The following is a 21,250-nucleotide window of genomic DNA, read 5'->3' as shown; positions in this document are numbered from 1 at the left end:
TAATCCAGAGGTGAAAGACAGTAATTAACTTTCACATTGTGTATGACCTGGAAGTGGTGACAAGGAGAATGTGCAAGGATGAAGTTGCAGAACAGGACAATACAAGTAGGAACAAAGAAGGGCAAGATTTCAGGAGGTTACCTGAGCAAAGAAGAAAAAAAGATAGGACCTTGAAAATTATCCTCGTGAAAACTGGAGTACTATAAACTCTCAAAACTGTCACCAAGAGGTGTGACAAAGAGGAAGGTAATTAGGAAGAAGAAAAATCATGGATTAAATATTTGTGGATTAAACTGAGAATCACAACACATTGTGTATCTTCATGTATTTTCTCAGGTCCCACTGCAATAGTATTTCAGTCAAGTAGAATGGCTTTGAATCTTTATGATTATTTATAAATAACAGTAAATTAAAAAAATAAAATAATCAGAGACAAAACCATTTTGGGGAGATTAAATAGCGATTTGATCATAAATGGAAAGTTTTCTATGAAAACCCTTAATGAAGTTATCCTCAGTATGATAAGCATACCTAGTAACTTAAAAGCTGTTAGATCCAATAAGCTTTAAAGTGTTAACTTTAAAGTTAGCAAGTGCTACATGTGCCACACTTGCATTCCCATCTACCACAACTCCATGAACATGCTGGCGTACTATTATCATCAGTTCCTCTAACACCTAGGGATTTAGCTCCAATGGAAGCTGATGACAGCTTCTTTTGGCAGATTTTATTGGATTTTCAGACAATGGCTGAAACCAAATCAAAGATTGTTTGTGTTTGTAAAAATGGATTGCTCATCTTCCTTTCAGAGTCACTCAAAGCCACAAACTGCTCCTGCTCCGTGGATGGAGATGACTGATATCAGATAAGATCAATTATTACCCATAGCTTTTAAAAAAAGCAGTTCACTCACTTCACTTCATTTTAGCGAGACCACAATCTGCACTTTTTTCCTTAGGTTTGTTTTGATTTTCGTTTTTTTTTGGTTTGTTTTATTCTTGTTTGTTTTTATTTTGCTTTGTTTTCTTCTCCTTTGCAGTAATTTCTACAAAGCAAAAAAATGAAAGCAAAGCTTTTCATATTTCTCATTGCTTAATAACAAGCAACATTAAAGACATTTTAGAATACTGTAGAAAAAGTGTAGCTAAACAAAATTAATGTCAATTTAGAAACAAACACAATGTTTTAATCCAATTTGGAAATTGAATTCTATGTACTTCACCATTGCTCATAAATGCATTAGGAAGACAGAATTATAGAAGTCGTTGGAAAAGGGCTATGTTTTCCTTTGAATTTATAGTGCTTTCCTTCCTTATGCTACTGCATTATTAATAATGAACATCAAAATTTGAAGCTATCTTTACAAATCCAAGCTTCTATAAGTTTCTCTAGCTGATGCGACTACAGGTCATTCTCTGGCCGACACAGAACAGTGAAAGCTTCTTTATGTATAACTATCATCAACAGAAATTTCGTGGAATAGGTTCATTTTTATTTTTTTTTTTGTCTTGGTCTCTTTTATTTTCGAGTAGCAACATTACACACTTCTGTTGAGCTTCTTCCACATTTACAGTGTTGCTCATTAAAAAGAGTTTTAAAAACTCCGCACTTGTCCCTTTGCAGTGATTATAGAGCCGGGCTTCTTCTGAAGTTCCTGCAGTGAGTACAAAGATTTGTTGAAATATGGTAGCTTTTATGAAGTCTCATTATTTGAGGAATAATAGACGAACTCCGTGCAGTAATCTACTCTAATACAATATAGCCGTCACTGAGTTTTGCCTCATAGTTCCTCACAAGCCGCTTTGAAAGACCAGCCCTCTGTGCTCACAACTTCTTCCAGTCAAAAAAAAAACCCAAAGAACAATGCCCTACTTAAAAAGCAAAAGCAGCTACACCTACTACAGTCCTTGGATTTTACCAGACAAAAATAATTCATCATGAATATTACTTTGCAGATCAAATTCCCCTCCATTTCATGAAAATGTTAGATTGTGTAGCCTTACACAAAACTACCTGATATGGGTATGGTTTCCTGAAATATGGCACCATATGTGCATCAGTAAACATTATGTGTAGAGTAAATTAAACCCGGCCTTATAATTAGGCAGTAAGGAAATTACTGCAGACCTGAAAGAGTAAATCAGCACTGTTAAAACACTCTCCATTTCCTCTGAAGCACTTCAGAGCACCATAAAAATCTCAATGTCACAGTGAAAAACATCTAGAAGAAATGCACGTTGAGGGAGACACGTGCATTCAAATAAGTTCAAGTGAAAATCACAATTAAATGCAACTTAAATAACAGTCTATTGCCTCCAACTTTTTAGATTAGAGTTTTAGACATTTCAGTAAAAGTCCTTTCCTAAAGTAAATACACCAGTTTTTTCTATCAAATGGCAGCAGGCAAAAAGTGGATGCGGTATTGAACAGCATGCCAGGGGCTTTCATTTCTTTTGATCCAAGCTCGTGACATTCAGAGTATCCCCACTTCTGTTGCTTTAAGGAGTGGCTATAAATTCAATGGAAGCTGAAAAAGCAGAGGACTTTATCAAGCAGAGCATCACTATCTCTGCTTTATAACCCAGTATTACACAAGACTCCTGTCCAATATTTTTGTACAAGCTGCTAGAGAGACCCAGTAAAGAAGTACTGATGTACACGCAATGCAGTGCACCCACATTAAATGAGTACAAGAAATAAACATGTAGTGCTGGCACAGAAATAAATCTGTATTAGCATTTGATAGACTGCTTTCAGAAAGCCAGCTTCCAGATTTCCATAATCAAGAGCACTACAGTCACTGCAGGTGAAAACATATCCTACGAAGCAACAAGGAAAAGGCGATGAGTTTCTAATGAGCAAGAGTTGATGCTGCAGGTGGCCCTTGGTTCAAAGTAATTTAGACTGACTTATGGCTACCTCCCTTTAAAAAATGCCAGCGTTTTGTCAAGAAGTGGTTTCATGCAGCAGAATGAGGCAATATCACCAATTATACAGCACTTTCCCTTGGGAACAACAGATACCTCATCTTTGGTACCGCAACACAACCTTATCAAGACTCCTGTGGATCATCTGTTTAAGTATGACCTTGCTTCAACTTTGCCATCACAAAATAAATCTTTAGTAAGCATTCATACAAGACTAAATTTTGAAGTTAAAACCTTCTTGAATATCCTGCTGCTACGTAACAGTTGTGTGAGGTTTTGCATCTTCAAAATGCTGTATCAAATCTATTATAAATTCTCAGTGTTATGTAAGCTAGGTAAGGTCCACAACCCTTTCTCTCTCTGTTTTTAGCCCTCAAATTATACAGATATTGAATTAAAAAAAAGCCACCTTCTGGTTTTATAACCTTAAACAGCACCTTCTGATCTGCAGCAAAGGGCATGTCAGAATCTACATTTATGGTTATGAGAGGCAGAACTTGCTTCCCCAGCTCTCCAAGAAATGTATCTTTTGCTACAGCATTGACTCGTTCTATAACTTCAAAGTAAAGGGACTAATCACACAACCCTTACATTTAGCCTATCTTTTGTTTCTCAGATTAGGAAGCAGTTTGTTCATAACCCCCTATATACGAAGAAAGATAAGCCTTTGTGAAAGATATCCTTGAAACCCCAAACCACCCTCTGAAAGTGAACCCTCTGTTGACTGTTTAGGAGACTGAACAGCTTCCTTAAACTATCATTCAATATCCATACTTTGAATTAGCTGGTGTGAATTCTCAGGTTTGTCTTTTTTGTCTTTCCACCTGCTCGATATGAAGATTTGGGTTGGTTTTTTTTTTTCCCCTTTGGGTGCACTGTTCAGCTTCTCAAATGAGCTGAAAGGAATCAGTTATCTAATCTAATTAGGTTTGATTACAATTGCGTTCATTCTTTTCTTTGGAACATCATAGCTTTGTTTTGCCTTCTGAGCACTCGTAATTCCTCATACTGCTTCTGTCTTAATGCACAGATGCTGTGTACCTCTTCAAGCTGGCACAACCCAGAATGCCTAAGTTGAGGCACCTTCATCTTCGGAAGTAACTTTATTTTCCTATGTTTTAGATTATCCTTCTGAAAACTGGACAATAAATCTCGCCTCTCTTTGTAGAACATTTTAGAACAGAGAGAGGGGATAAACAAAAAAATTAAGTCAGTAACTCATGACTCAGGGCAGCAAGTTTTAATTTCAGGTTTTGAGAAGTCAGATGATCTGTCTATAAGATAGTAGCTTGGCTACAAAGTGATGATGATTGAATGCCCTCTTTTGAAGAGGCTCCTGTGTTTCCTTCAAAGTGTTTACATACTGTAAAGAAGGAACCTATACATATACTTTTAGATAGATTTAAGTCTACAGAGTGAAAACATTACATAAGCATCTATCCATAATATAATTTGCATTGCATGACTTAGAGGTGAGAAAATCATATCCAACAGAACTCCTTCTTTCTGTCTTAGGTATCCCTTTAGTCTAATTGCGTGAGCTAATATTAATATTTTTTTATGCTGAGAATCTCTCTAGAGTCTACATCAATTTTTGGCAGGTTTCAAAGTGCTAAACTTTTTTTTTATTTTTATTTTTTTACCACAAATAGCATTCATAAACAGCAGCGACACAACTGAAACTAAGGGGAAGAGACTGACATAAAGAGCAAATGGAGATACGCTGCCTCTCGAGAGACAGAAAAATAAAGATATGGCAAATAAGCCTAAGAACATTATGAACTAATTCAAACTGTTGTAACCCATACCAAATTATGGCGACTTTCAGAGACCTGTGAAGTAGGTAAATACTGAGTGTGATCAAGAAGTTCTCGTTTTACCAAATTTGCATGAATAAATTACAGGATGCATTTTTTTCATCTACCTTTAACCTTTTAAAAATCTGACTTGAATCCTAACACAGCTGCTGAAACGTTACTATACAGGATTAAAAGATAAGGAGAATAATGATTGTAGCTGTGCAATTGAAGGGAGGTATGCTGGTGACTATGGCTGATAACAGACAAATGAACACCATACCTGCAGTTCACCAACTGCCTTACAAAGGTATTTGTGAGAGCACAGCTTAGCACAAGGATAATGTAAATCAAAAATACCTCAGGGTTGTGTGAAAGGATTTACTAACTACATGATACATAAAGGATCATTTAGAGGTATAGAAAGGGCAAACGTGACTTGATATTTTGATATATTTTTTTTTTTAATTTAGGCTGCTGCAAAGTAGGTGACTGAACAAGACCAGATGTGTGGCTGGTGGAAAGGCACCATAGCACAATTGCTCTTAACACAAATTTATTCCTAATTGGCTAAACCTAATCCTGAGTATCACAGAATATTAAAATCATCAAATGGTTTGGGTTGGAAGGGCCTTTAAATATTGTCCAGTTCCAATCCCACTCCTGTGGGCAGGGACACCTTCCACTGGATCAGGTTGCTCAAAGCCTCATCCGACCTGGCCTTGGGTACCTCCAGGGATGGGGCAGCCACAACTTCCATGGGCATCCTGTTCCAGTGCCTCATCACCCTCACAGTAAAAAGTTTCTTCCTAATATCTAATCTAAATACCCCTCCCTTTCAGCTTAAAACTTTTATCCCTCACCCTATCACTGCAGTCCCGGATACTCAAATGTGTGTCATCATTCCTAGAGAGCTAGTAATGACTACTGGGGAAAAAGCAGACACTGGGAAGAAGCAATCAATATCCTGACCTTCATCAATATTCATAAGAAAGAGGGAGACAACTCATTCAAACTAACACAGTAATCAAGGAAGTGCCAATCTTTTAGCTTTCAGCCTTCGGAGCAGCTGAGATTCAATAAGCAACTTTTTAAGGACCACCTATAGCCATAACGTGAAACTGATTCTTGGAAAATTATATGGGGAAAACAAGCTACACGTCACTGTACAAAGCATATAGAAGGGGTTATTTGTGGCTAATAACATCCTCTAGTAATACATACCAATATTACTATCAAAGTATCACAGTAGGGGGTCCTAAAATTAAATACACCTTTGACTATTTGGAGCGTTGTTGCAGATTACGGAGAAAACCAGCACAGGACCATAGTCATGACCATAAAGGCTTTTGTTCCTAAACTGTTTTTGTAAGGAAATGGGACTTATTACAGTAACATCATCCATTTTTTTTCAAATATATTTTAATCCGTTGACCAATTTTAAAACCATCTGACAGGCAGAAAAGGTCTCAAGGATGCTAAATAACTGGAGTTTGATGAAAAATTGTCCAGGAAGGAGAACAGTGACCCGAATTAGAGTCCTACGAAGGTAAATTTGTAATGTGAAGCCAGTAGCTGGCTGGACAGGGTACTGACATAGGTACCAGCTGGTCGACAAACAGATGGGCACCAGCTGTCCAGCTGGCAGAGCAGGTGCAAAACCAGCCTCACATCTTCCTGCCTGTTCAGTCTGTAATGCCACCAGCCTGGAGTAACAAGTTGAAGATGTAGTAGCAGAGAGGAAAAGAATGGATGTGAGAAAATGAGAAGAAATATGAAACTCCAAGACCATGTGAACAAGGATAGGTATTTTGTGTCCAGAAATGTTGACAGCTTTCCATATTCAAAATCACCATCAAAATCACCTACTAACTGTACGCAGGATGATGATGTTATTTTGCTACTTGTGGTACCTGTCTGACAGATTGAAATGGATTGCACCAAAAAAACATATAGCCTAAAATTACAAAACAATAATCAGATAGCAAAAAAACCTTTTGATACTGTACACACAGATGACTTAAATAGCAAAAAAATAGCATTAATTTCTATTAGACATCCACTCCACCAAAACAAAAGCCTAGGACATCAGTGTAAACATTCAAAGAACAAAATGTATTCATTAAAATGCAACTGGTAACGGAATTATTTCTAGACCTTCCACTTCATGGTTCCTAGTATTATATTTTTATAATAAAATTTCATTGTCTAAAACTGCTAGGAGAACCAGAAATCCAACTTTAAGAAAAATATAGTACTTATTAATTTTTGGGTTTTTCCTACTTTGGAAAGAAATCTGAAAATTTTGAAATTATCAAAATGTCCTAAAACAACTGAAAAGTGTCTTGATAATTCTGAAAATGTGCTGTTAATTTTCAATATTTATTTATAAAAATATGTATAAAATATATAAATATATATTTACATTTGCAATGCTAAGCTAAAATAAACCACCATATCAAAATGAAAATTTGAAACTACTGAAAAAATCCAAATGTGACTTTTCAACACCATAAAGCTTTTTTTTTAGAATTATTTTCAAAATTAAATTCCTGGATAATTGCTGATGCTTTTCAGTTTTAAAGAAAGGGAAAATTTTATGGCGAACGCTTATTTCATAAAGTATTTCTAACTAGCTTTAGTAATGACTAAGTCTGCAGGAGGTGGATGAATTGTCCTTAACAGCTATAGGAGAGCATAATTTCCAGAATAAACTGAGAATTACCAGTAAAAAAAAGAAAATAAAATTCCTATTTCTTTACAGTTCCTTCTACTTGGAGGCATTCAAAGTATTAGTCTGGCTTGAATGGACAAAAAATGAAGAATTATTTGATTTCAGTCTACTGTATAGCATTCTGCAGACAGGCTGTTCTGTTAAAATTAATAGCAGTACAGATATCTGCTCCTTAAGAGAAAACTAATGGTTTTGGTTATTATATCTTGCGGTGAAACCGACTGGCTAATACAGACTGAACAAGCTCAACTGATCAACTGGAACAGGACACAAGGCAAAGAGACGATGGTAGCAGGGCAGAAGGCAGCAGCACTAACAGGTGGGACACCAGTGGTGGTGACAGCAGAACAGCTGCTGCCCTGCTCGTACAACTCCAAATGATCTATAGACGGTGTTGGTCCTCGCCAGGCATCCAGTTTGTGTGTTAGCCAAACTCTTCGGTACGTCCTTCCTGCTTATCTTTGTTTCAATGTCACCGCAGAGTTGCGATGCTTGAAATACAGCGCATGCATGCTGCTGGGTGATTAGCTGGAGTATCTAAACTATATGGTTAGGGTATTTTTTTTTCCCCTACAGAGGTAAAACAAACAAACAAAACAACTTGCATCAGTAAGTACCCCACTGCCGGTCTAGCTTGCTGCATCACAGTGAAAGATGCTTTTGTTCAGACCTAAAAGAGGTTTGTTTGTTTGTTTGTTTGTTTGTTTGTTTGCAACAGACTTGCATACTGTGGAGGGAAAAAGACCCCAAATCCTGCCAATTGGCACAACTTGTTACCAGACACAGAACGCTGTGCTTTTCAAAACTGTTCAAAATAAAGTAAGAAACGGCAGCAGCGAGCTATGGGCTGGTGAGATTTGTCTGCTTCCAAGAACTTGTTCAATCTGAATTACGTTGATGTTCTTACTGGCAGTTTATATTAAGACATATAATTAGATCTTTTCCAATGCCCAGGAGAGTTTAAATGATGAGTATAAAGATGTAATTCCATCAGAACAGGAAATACTGATGTGACTGTAAATTGGGAGGTGGAATTTTAGCACCATGTATCCCAACCAAAATAATTTCACGTGATGAACGTGATCTACATATCCTGTAGATAATCAAATAAAATCTCTGAAATAAAGAACCATGTAACCCGGTAAGAGAAAGTAAAATCAGTCTTAGATGGTTGACTACTGAAGATTTGCAAGGGAGCCTGACTACTAAATGAAACAGATATGCCTTCTTCATTATGAAAACATATTTTGTAGATTGTCCAGTTTTATGGTAGTAACATTAAAGTTCATAAATCTGACAATCGAAGCTGCTTTAAGAGTTACTCATTAAAAACAAAAGGCATTATGGTATTCAAAGTTGGATATCTCTCCCATGATTTAGCTCAAAGTAGAAAGGCTAAAATAGTGCAATCTCAACTGTGACTCATTTCTTTATCTTCAAGATCCTCTTCGCAGCCTTTAAACTAAGCCCTCAGCGATACCCCTATATTCCGAAACGTAGCAGAGGATGTATAGGCAAGTCTGGGTAGACACAGATGTGTATACTGTTGATTATACATGTGATGAAATACAACATTGACCATGATTCTGAAGGGTAATGATTTATAGTCAGAAAAAACATCGTGGAAAGAAAATACTTTGCCTAGACTACTCTTGTGTAAAACCTAGCTCAATTATGATCTAATCTTGATTAGTTTTCTAGCAACCGCAAAAAATTAATAAACGTAATACCTATGTGATTAACTTTTATAAATATCAGAAACTATATTACAAGCTTCATCTCCAAGTAGGAAAATATTTATATATGTGCTTCACTTTACCCACACACACAGAGTTCCAACCTTTCTGAGATTGAATTCAACACCCATGGGGCTGAATATACACGAGAAGCAGACAGTTTATTAAGAAAGGTGCCATTTCTATATCACGTTTTGGAGTAAATTTGGCTTTAGAGATGAGTAATTCAGGCAACTGCTGAGAACCTCACACAGAACAGCAACTCATGTGTTAGTCTGCTACTTCCTTCAAGCAATAAGAACAGAGGTGGGAGGCAACACATGGTACAAGCTCCACTGCAGAGCTTCGGATCCCACAAATCTGGAGGTCAGAATAGCGGAGATCCTTCTTCTGTCATTAGCTGAGCAACAGATGTGATGCTCGGATTTACAGCTTTACACAGGAGAGCCAATGGTTCATATTGTCTGTGAGTCCATCGCAATATTTTATTATTTGGAGAAATAAGCTCAGAAACTATGATCCTCAAACATGTTTACTGAGAGTTAAGGAAGCAATGAAATCAGCTGAATTTTAGCAGCACAGAGCACTCATTTCAAAATGCCTATAGAGGCCACTCTTTCTGAAAATAACACGTTGCAAATGCATATCTGAAGATATACTGAGTCCTTACTTGGTCCTGCACATATATGGATTTTGGATCATTTCCATAGAGGCAACCTTTGACTGATCAGGGAGAATTTCTTTTTTGTTTCATTGTTACAGAAAATGCAGAATTGTGGTGGAAAAAAAAAGGTAGAAGAGTCAATCTTTCCTGCCCTAACTTTAAAAGTGTAAAAAAACCCCAAACTATACAGAGATTCCTCCTTTTGTTGGCCAGTCTCCATTCTATTAATTTCCATCTTGAGCTTTTTGAATGAATCTTTTAATCTCATTCCCAAACACAATGATATACATTATATAAGAAAGTCAACCTTTATGGTTTAAACTATGCTTTACAGTTATTCATACAGTCATTGAATCATAAAATAGTTTGTGTTGGAAGACACTTCTAAGGATCATCTAATCCAACACCCCTGCAATAAGAAAGGACAACTTCAACTAGATCTGATTGCTCAGAACCCTCTCCAGCCCAGCCTTGAATGTTTTCAAGGGTGGGGCAACTACCACCTATCTGGGTAACATGTGCCAGTATTTGCCTTCTTCATATCTTCATAGAATCTTTATTTAATATGGTACCTTGGAAGTTTTCTCTGAAAATATTCTGCTTTCAAAACTTTTTTCATATCCTGCTTCTCATTCCTGTTATTTCAATTAGAGTATTTAAATACAAATAAGCACATATGCCAGTGTTTTTATGACTGGTGTTGCTGGGCTGCAAAGGCAGCGAAGGTCTGGCCAATCTGCCTACCTTCCTACATATTAAGACCATTGAGGATTACACTTAAAATAGTTTTCATTCTCCCATTTTCAGCTCAGGAAATACCAGTCCTTTGCTTTAAGTCAAGTGTAATGTCATATCACACCTAAATAAGGACACACATTTTCTATACTTTTATAAGTGTCAAACTAGTCTCAAGTTGAAAAGCAATGATTTCCACTGAAAATTAAGAAGCATTATAAAAAGCACCGATTACCTGTCTTCGAAGGTCTCGTGTTTTCTTGGTCATCTTGTCAATAGCAATGTTGAGTGGATCCCCCTTCTCCTTCCTTCCAGTCTGTTAAAAATGAAATTTTAAAGTCAGACAAAAATGCTACAGAAAATATACACTTTTAAAAGAAAAATAGTACAGATTTACTAAAGGAAAACTATGCATCTCTTTTTGTTTGCTTTCATCAAGTTGTGATTTCCAGTATAACGTGTTTAAAATGTTTACATGCGGGGGCATAGAAGATTATTTTAAAACAATCCTAAAATGATAAGAAGAAAGGTTAAGCTGACTCACTGGAGAGTTTAGAACTTTTCCACCAAAAAATACATTACAGCCCGTGCTCCTAAAAATCTGGCAAGACCTTTTACTATAAAACGAATATTAAGAGTTTCTAATCTCCATCCTGCCAGGTACTGGGAATGTTAAACATAATAATAAGCAGCTACACAGCTTGAGGACAGAAGGAAAATGGTCCCTATGCCTGTAACAGGAATCATATTGGCAGACATTAGGCGCACTATAAAGAAGACTTCACTTAAAACATTTTCCTGCAGAAAGTCTCAAAGCGAAAATCCTCACAAAGATTAAAAAATCTTTTGTGGCTCATAACAAATGAAAAAAAAATATATTTTTTCAGATTCAAAGGCACAAAAAGCATTAAGTGTCTTTGTCAGCTGTATTACCTTTCTCTTAAGAGAAAACTGCTTCTCTAAAGCTTTGTTACATCTCTTACCACATTGAACTCTGTTTGATAGCTTTTCATGAAGAATCAAATGATCTTCCATTCTTTCTGGCAGTACTCTTTCCTTCCCAATGCTGTTTTCAAATATTCCTATTTAGAATAGCTCTTTGCATATGATTAAGAGCAATTTTCCATTTCCAGCTGAGCCTAATAGCATACGTTTCTGGAAACCATTGAGAAGTCACTTTTGGGGTGGGATGGAGATTAAACATACCTTTTTAATAATGATCTCTCAAATGTACAGCACTGTTATCAGCTCTACATGGCCACGTTGGCAAGTGGCCTGTGTCCCAGTCTTCTTCTTTGAGCATTCATTTGAGGGAACGCCTGCTTTCTATTATTGTCTCCAATTCTAACCATGATATGAGGCCAATGCGTTTATGATCATTTAAATATCTGCAAAGCCCATCCCTTTTTTTTTTTTATTTAGAAATTTAAACACAAAAATACCAAGTGCCACCAGAATTTAACATAAAACATAAATTTACCCCTTAGGGTTTTAAAAAGAATCCATCACAAATTCTAGAGCTAATCATACAAATTGACACTAGAAAATATATATAGAAAGTGTTTGCTATAATACAAAAGGATGCATTTGTGTAGCCCGCTGATATTTTTAACTCGCTTTTCTTGTGTTGATCTTTTGACTGAGTTCTTCTGGTTCCCAGATCTACGGCTCTTTAGCCTAAGCAATTTCAGCACATGCTTTTAGTTTTAGATGCCCTGAATTCAGGCCCTGGTATTTTGTCCAAGAAAGCAGCTGTCATATGTGCACATAATCTATAGCTTCTAAAGCTGAAACTCCACAACAAAAACAAGGCAGATCTGGGCAGTTTGGTATAAAAAGCCTCTCCTAACTGTTAAAATGGTACAATGGGGACTACTAGATGAGCTATTATCAGCCAGGTTCCTAGTCTGTTAGATTGCAAGGTTATATTCTAAGAAAATTTTCAATTACTCTGTCTGTGTGCTGTGTTCTAGCTGAACCAAGTATCCTTGGTGACATTAGCACTCCGGGATTTTTTATTTTCCCAGTGAAATAATTCAATTTCTGTAACACTGTTTAAATTCTCCTCTTCTTCTCATTGCGTAAGCTTTAATACATTACCTCAGAAAGGTACATAAACACACAAAATGTTTTAAGACTTTTTTTCTGGGACAAACGCAACTTTTTTTCCCCCATAAATACAAGGAATGATTTGCTAAACTGTGCAAATTATAGGGAATATTAAGACAATATGAATAATCAAAAAGCAAACACCATGACCCCTAGGACTACATTGGGATGGAATGCTGCCTCTCGAAAGAACTAACTAACAATTTTGCACTGATGTCATGCAGGGCAGATATATTTTGTGTTCACCACCAGCATGCAAGATCAAGCTTGGCATACATTTAAGGGGTCAGAAAATTGTCCTGAATAGGAACCTGGGACTTTTTCCAGAGTAGTGAGATTGAATCAGAATCATAGAATAGTTTGTGTTGGAAGGGACCTTAAAGATCACCTAGTACCAACCCCCCTGCCATGGGCAGGGACACCTCCCACTGGCTCAGGCTGCCCAAGGCCCCATCCAACCTGGCCTTGAACACCTCCAGGGATGGGGCATCTACAACCTCCCTGGGTAACCTGGGCCAGTGCCTCACCGCTCTCATGGAGAAGAAATTCTTCCTAATGTCCAGTCGAAATCTGCCCCTCTCCAGTTTATACCCATTCCCCCTCGTCCTATCACCACAAGCCTTTATGAAGATGCAGGAAACAATTGCACTAAATAAAATCGGCACCTGATAAACTGCACTGTATAGAAGCAAAGGCTCCTGACATTCCCTGGATAGTCACTGGAGTAAAGTAAATTTAGAGATTGACTTGAAAGTTCGTAATTTATGTTCCTAACTTGGGTGTTTTGTATTGCTTATAGGAGGACACTATCAGAGAGAAGGTCCATTGTAGCGTACATCTAGCAGACTCCTAAGTGTATCTTCAAATTCCCTCTGTAACTTTTTTGGTCTAGTTTTAAATTACATAAACAGTGGCCCTTAAGGTACGTCCTATTGTGAAACATAAGACAACTGGGAACCCTTCTGTGACCCTTAGGCAACACAACACAAACTGTCAATATCCATCTGGACAGCCCCTTCTCCCTACAAAGTAGAGAACAGCCCATTCTATATCGCTTACCAAAAAAACCTCCCTGCTCTGTGAAATTGCCTGAATCGTGCCTACGTGCTGAGATCCTAAATGGTATGAACCAGTCCATGCTGGAAAACACGCCATCAAACTAAGTGGCCAGAGATCCAGTTGAGCTCTCTCAGTGGCAAGATTGTATTAACCCACATAAATATGATGAAGATGTAGAGACAGTGCTCACATTCTGCACAATTTTTACTTATCCAAGATTTCTAACAGTCCTTCAGGTTACTTGTAAAACGGCTACTGCTGTTTAATCGACGTACAAAACCTCTACTTCACTATATGATTTCAAAGAAGGAGAAATTTGTTTAGTAAATCACATTATTGAAAAATAAATAGCGTAGCATGTGATGTTACATAGCTCCAGGCAGGTCTGTCAAACACCATCTGCTCTGTTCTGAAAATATAAGTTTATTAAAGTTTATTTATTTAAGTCCTTAAATACTCCTATATTAATGTTGTTCTCTGATAAATTTTTGGCCGTCATTCCTAGAAAGGATAAAAAGGAATTTAGTGGTTTCCTGTGTTTCTGGAAAAAACATAAAGCTTCGTATCAAGCCTTATAGCATTTCTCTGTTAATCTTTTCTTGAAAAGAGAAGAAAGATACTTTTGGGTATCCACTTGGAAAGAGGTGGGATAAAAAAGAAGTAAAAATTGCTGCTGGTAGAAGAGGAGGAGAAATGCACAGAATTCCTTCAATGCCAAAATACTGGCAGACTTCCTGTGGACAGAATTCCATCTATTCATGGTATAACAAGGAGAACCTTGGTACACAAGAATATAGTAATAAGGTCCCTGATCTCTAGTGACCACTAACAGCATTTACATGCAATTTTTACTCAAGATATTTTCAATCTACATTTCTCCCATTCCAAATTCCTCCGAGCCTTTTGCAGCACGTTTGATTAATTCTCAGTTGATCAGGATGAGCTCATTTCCATGGGCTCCTCACCAGGAGCTGCGCAGTCTGCAGAGTCCCCCCCAGGTCAGGCATGAGTCTTCCTTTGCTCTTCTACCGCAAGGCTTCAGCCTCCCTCCCATATCACACAACGTAAGATCCAACTCCCTAAATATACTTTTCAAACATTTTTAAGTGTGATTTGCCACCTGGCACGAGAAATTGGGTATTTTTTTTAACACACTCATGTCCAGATAGTGGAAGAAATCTAGGTATTCCCCTTTTACTTTACAAAATGCCCATCACTGTCAGCAATAGTATTTGAACAATAAAACAAACACAGAATACAGTCATTGCCTTCCTTATATTAAGCAAAATTTAAAAAGCTTCACACTTAAAATTGCATAACATTAAGGCGCGCACTTGCTAGACAGGGAGCTTCAACTTCATTTATAGGAAAGGAAATAAAATGATTAAAATACTTCAGCAATTCCAGCATCTGCTAGAATGATCTCTGCTAAGTTAGCATTGTTTTTCCTTTTGAAAAAAAGACCTTTTTCATCTCCTTCTTTTTCATCTTTTCGTGAGCTGCTCACAGTTCTTACTAGTGGAATAAAATAAAAATATTCCAAAATATTGCACAATTAAGGACATTTATATCCCACAACTGGCTTAGAACAGAATTCTTTTGATCAGCATGAGGTACTTAATAGGACACTCCTACTAAACCTAGAGAATATCACAGAAACAAGATGTGGATAGACAAAAAAGTCCGCGCAGAGACATAGCATGTTTTGGATGAGACACAGTCGGCTTTGGAAGAAGATGCTTCAGACTAGAACCGTGTTGTTGGTTTAGAATAATTCCAAATACCACCAACATGAAAATAATAGAGCTGAAAGTTCAGCACATGAAACAAATAAAATTGCTACTACCAAAATTATTATAAAGAGGACTTATACGTTATGGTGATGAATATCTTTAGACTGAAAAGTTAGCATAACTTAAAATTGCATGAGATGCAAAACCACTATTTTGAGGACGTAACAAAAAAAATTATAATTAATGACAGAAAATCCTGACCGACAAAAGCAATCTACTAAAGAAGGGGATGGAGAGCCAAGAAATACACAAAAAGTGCAGCAACTGCAAACCTACAATGTCGTGTCACAGAAAAATACCTAATGCGTATGACAAGTATATGGATGATATTAGAAAGAACTGTTGTACGTATTGTTTAAATTGCATAATTTGGAAGCTTGGACTTTCATTTTTTTCAGTAGTAACAGCGGTGGTAGTAGTAGTAGTAGTAGTAATAGTAATAGTAATAGTAATAGCATTAATATTAATAACACTAATACTAATGCTGCTGCTACTACTACTACTAATAATAATAATAATGAGCTGTGTAGCTGTGTAAAGCATTTTGGGACCACTGTTTTCACACATTCCCATCTCCTCTGCTGCTTTACACATCAGACAAAACACCTGAGAGAGCTCAGTCTCCTAACATATAACATGTTGTATGTCCAAGACATCCTCACTGCCATTAATGGAGTAATTTAGCCTCCAGTAGACAGGTGGCAAGATTATCTATTGATCCAAAAGCTATCAAACCTTGATATACTTTTACATTTTCATCATCCCCTAGGTAGATGGTTCTATTATTTACAGTTTATTCAGAACTTCAATATCACGATGTTTTATTAAGGTGTAAATTGCTGCTCAAAAATATATCTGTCCTAATATTTTATTTTAAATGTTGAACAACATCACTCTTTAAAAACTATGCTCATGTTCAATAGCCCTTTTAAAAGTGATGAAGGGAAGCTTAGTACTAAGAAGAAAAACATTTTGAACAACACACATAAGCTGCATCAGTGCTTTTAAGCAGCAAGGTAGGTTTAAACACACCAATGCATAGTCTTCTTCTGACAGGTTGAGAAGACTAATTTTGGGTCAGGAAAAGGCTAAGCTATATATCCTCACAGAATTGAGCAGAGACTGAATTTCACTGGAAGTTGAAAAATCTAGGTTTCATCTAGGGGGATGGGTCAGAAAAATATATTTTAGAAAATCTGTGTGGTCCCTCTGTGGATGAGCTGAAAAAGACATCTTAGAATAAATAAATACTAAATTAAAAAAAAAAATGGAATTATGAGAACCGCTCTTAGGAGCAGTGTGAATGTGATTTACTCTTCTTGGTAATTTTATCCATTCTCTATATTTATTCCTATAAATGATTTTGGTTTTTAGAATTTATTCTAAGTAACTGGATAGGGGGTTCTGCAATCACCTGTTTTCCATCTTCAATTTTGCTAAAGGCTTTCTTCAAGGCACTTCCACAATACTACTCTGTTCTAGAATGTCATTCACTAAATAACCTGCTCATAAATTTATGTTACAGACAAGTTTTACTAAAACAAAACAATTGCTTTCAGCAGTTTTTAATTACCTTACAAAACTGTAACCAGATCACAGTGAATATAATTCGTTCCAGTGTAGCATAAATAATCACAACCATGCAGAAAATTGGGTAAGCCACATCTTTACAATCCCAGACAGTAAATAAAATCAATAAAATATAAATGAACCATGAGCTGGACATGATACCAGTACCTGATGTGCACAAATCTTGGCTTTGGCCTGGATTCAAGTTTTATCTAGATCTCTGCATACTTAAAACTATTGAATGAAATAAAGAAATTTGGAGAATTAAATCGCTAAATGGTTGAAGATGACTTTCTCTTACTCTATGCATGTTTTTTGTGTCACCACAATATCCGAATGGCTTCAGGTGGTGCATTGGTGAATTAAGCCATGTGCTTAACAGCAGTCATGTGTGGTTTCTTCTTTCCTCTTCTTACAAGAGGGAAAACTTGTGCGTAGAGGGGTATTTTACTTCGGTTGGTTTGTGGCTGTTGCTTTTCTTGTTTTGCATATTGCACTACTTCTTGTCTTCAGAGAATCACAGAATCATGGAATGGTTTGGGTTGGAAGGGATATTAAAGATCATCCAGTTCCAACCCCCCTGCCACGGGCAGGGACACCTCCCACTGGATCAGGCTGCCCAAGGCCCCATCCAACCTGGCCTCGAACACCTCCAGGGATGGGGCAGCCACAACTTCCCTGGACAACCTGTGTCAGTGCCTCAACACTCTCAACGTGAAGAAATTCCTCCTTATGTCTACTCTATTTCAGCAATAACCAAAGATTTTCAGAAACATTATCAGTGACAGCAGTTTGATTTGAAAGACCAGTTGGAATTAGGACTTCATCTTACTAGTTACCAAGTGACAGCTGTTACTGTTAATTGATATTTACTCATATTCAAATACTGGCATCTAAGCTTTCCAAAAAAGAGAACTGCCTGAAGAATTTACATTTATAAGGATATTAGAGATTGCCTAGAATTGATAACTGTTTCGTTCTTGAGAACGAAGGCAGCAACTTGATGGATTTAGTGGATTTTTTTTTCATTTGCAGATACACATTGAATTTTTCTATATTTCTGCATATTTTTTGAACTTAAGTTTCAAAGATCACTGTGGTAACGATACAGTCCTTCTAGCTACTAGTTAGGACTAGATTTTACAGCAGATTGAGGTATCAAAAATGCAGAAAAGTCAACTGGTGGGACTTTCCTAAGTCAAAAGGCAAGTGTAACATAAAATTCAAGCCATGCATCTATTGGGAAGAAATTCTTTGCAATGACAACAGTGAGATACTGGAACAAGTTGTCCAGGGAAGTTGTGGATGCCCTCTCCGTGGAAATGTTCAAGGTCAGGTTGGATGGGGCCTTAGGCAGCCTGATCCAGTGGGAGGTGTCCCCTTGTTAAAGAGGGGTTGGAAGTACATAATCTTTAAGGTCCCTTCCAATCCAAGCCATCCTATAGTTCTATTAGAAGTTCTCCCCCAAGGCAAGAATATCTTACCATCATTTAAGAGTTGTGTTGTTTAATCAAACTCAGATCATAACGTAATGCACACTGCCATTCAAGAAAGTAGTGATAGTTTTCAGGGTAACCTCATATCCCATAGGCCTATCTCATATAATTTTACCATCTAGAAATACGAAATAAAATAAAGTTATTTTAGCGACTTCTATGTCCAATATAGAGTACTCTTCTATCTTACATGTTAATTTTAATATGGAGATACGCATCATCACGTGGGGTTACTTCTCTTCATTGACAATGAAGAGGGTCTTGTGCTACTAGACAATTAATGCTTAGGCAACTAAGATATATGAGATAAAGCCTCTTCTTTATAAATGCAAAGATTGTCCAGCCCTCCTAATGATGAGGCTAGAGATTGCATCTTGGACAAATTTGTGTGTTTTGGACAATTTTCTTCCAGAGAATTTAGAAATATTAGCATCATAAGGGCATCTTGTTCAGAAGCTTCCCAGAAGATATTCCTGTACTTTCCCACTATTATAAAGAAACACATTTCATAAACATCAAGTAAGGACTGGTTCTTAACAATCTTACTCATTTCTCTATGCTTGTTTTCACCCTTCAAAACCCTTAAAATCCAAATGCATACACACACACCACTTTAATAGTTGGGCGATCACTACCACTGGCCTCAGGACAACACTGTGTAAAAACTGTTTCTTATCTTTGCAGTTAGAGGTGTGATTGCAAGAGACAGTTCCTGGTCACAGAAACATCACAACCTAACGAAGAAAACAACAAATAACCCAATTATAGCTGGATTTCTCTAGTTTGAACTTTCTCAGATAAAGGCATACACTAATATTAACCTAATTTGGAACTGAAGGTTGCCAAAATGAAGAGGAAATAAGGCAGTGAAGTTGGGAGAGCCAAACTAACAACCTGAGAAAGGTTTTCTGATATGTCCTCAATAAATCTCTCTAATTCATCAGTAATCTGATGAAAATTATATTACAGATGTCACTGCAAACGCAGGTGATACAGCTGTGAACATACTAGAACACTTCTGATCCTGGTTTGTGTCCTAATGTCCACAAGACCTAATGTCTCTGAAGCTTCTCCTCATTCCTCTCTGTTTGAGGGAGGGATTTTATAACGATATGTATTTGAATACTCATCTGCAGAATATTTATTTTAATGAAAGAGAATCTTATCCTTTGCAACGCTTACTCAGAGGACTCAAAGAGGAAAGCATCAGGGTTTTCATAGAACAAACTGCGTATTTCCATTCAGAACATGTCAGTTCACAAAATTGATGCTGTTATACTTAAATGAATATAAAAAATAGAATTTGAGAGGATGGGGATGTGAATAGTGCAAACTGTTATAAAATCATCAACTTCACTGAAGCCATGCTAATTTACACCAGCTGAGAATCCCCCACTCATCAGTTAAATGAAATCTTTCAGATGCTTCATTTAGAAGGTCAGAGATGTTTACTCCAGAATTCAAAATTATTCTAATTTCTTCACAGACATCTCCTTGCTGAAGGGTCCACTACAAACTCCTCATTCAACCACCAACTGCTTCCAGCTGTAAATTGCAATCTGTTTTCAAATAACTTCTGCATGGCTTCTCTTAACGTAAAATAACCAGAGAAAAAGGAGATAGTACGCATCTTTTCTTTCCCTTCAGATATCGAAGCCCAAAGTGAAGGTCTATGTATATAAGAAGTGTTAAAGTTTACCAAATTTAATACAAGCTCTTGAGAAAAGTCTTTTCTATTAGTATAAACATAATAATTAATGTTACTAAGCATTGAAAGAGTTATTAATAAAGCCCATTATTATTTTCTATTAAAATGCAGTCTGTTAAAAAAGTTTCGGTAATACCAGGGAACTAAGAAAAGAGGAGTGGTAGAGAAGTTTAAGACATCGTACAACATATAATGAACAATACTGCATTCATCTAACCTCAGAAAATGCATTGAGTAAATTGTTACGTCTCTGTTACAAATTAGTTGAAACTGATTTTAGAACCCTTAATGGAAGTGATATTGATGTCTGGTAGGACCACTGGCCTCAGTTTTATGTCTCATTCACTGGAAAGCACTCGTAGCCAATCTCTTCCTAGTTGGTCTCAGATTAAAGGTCGTATTGTGAGTCACAGGGATGAGTGTTAGTCACTGAATTAAATACAGGACTCCCTGAAACATCACAGTATTCTTCAGGTCTCCCTCTTGGAGGATTAGGAAAAACACGTAATGTTATTTGGTTGCAAACAAAAACTTTTTTGTTTGTTTATGTATTTAAGAAAAACTCTTCATTTGAACACAATACAGGACTATAATGCTGGGTTTTGTAGTGTGGACCTTCATGCATTTTTTTTCTGTAAAGGAGGTTTTTAAACAAACAGGCATCTCTTCACAAATGAAGTGGCCACTGGAAGTATATTAAACAGTTCACAACATTTACAGGTATTGAATGAAGGTTTCAAATGAACATATTGAAGTTCCAACTATGCAATTTAGATGCAGAATTGTCATTAATGGCATAAAGACAGGTATTAAATAACCTCAGAATTCAAACCCACCAAATCTCACCTATCTGAAGGAGGCATAAATTGTCTGGATTGCACTTACAGTGCTTTGAATACCTAATATCACCAGCATTTCAACTAG

General features: G+C 36.8%; 1 protein-coding gene across 2 annotated transcripts in view; it reads right to left on the bottom strand.

The window, feature by feature from the left end:
- The window catches only part of CTNNA2 (catenin alpha 2), a 520,003-nt gene that overhangs the window by 110,999 nt on the left and 387,754 nt on the right, over positions 1 to 21,250 (bottom strand). For both annotated transcript variants that reach the window (XM_054064692.1, XM_054064693.1), the window contains exon 8: positions 10,828 to 10,908. In XM_054064692.1, the coding sequence (XP_053920667.1) occupies positions 10,828 to 10,908 (81 nt within the window). The remainder of the gene's footprint in view (positions 1 to 10,827; positions 10,909 to 21,250) is intronic.

The sequence above is a fragment of the Cuculus canorus genome, chromosome 4 (genome assembly GCF_017976375.1).
Source record: "Cuculus canorus isolate bCucCan1 chromosome 4, bCucCan1.pri, whole genome shotgun sequence".
NCBI classification, from domain to species: domain Eukaryota; kingdom Metazoa; phylum Chordata; class Aves; order Cuculiformes; family Cuculidae; genus Cuculus; species Cuculus canorus.
Note: the sequence above shows the minus strand (reverse complement) of the source record. Positions and strands in the feature narration are given on the sequence as shown.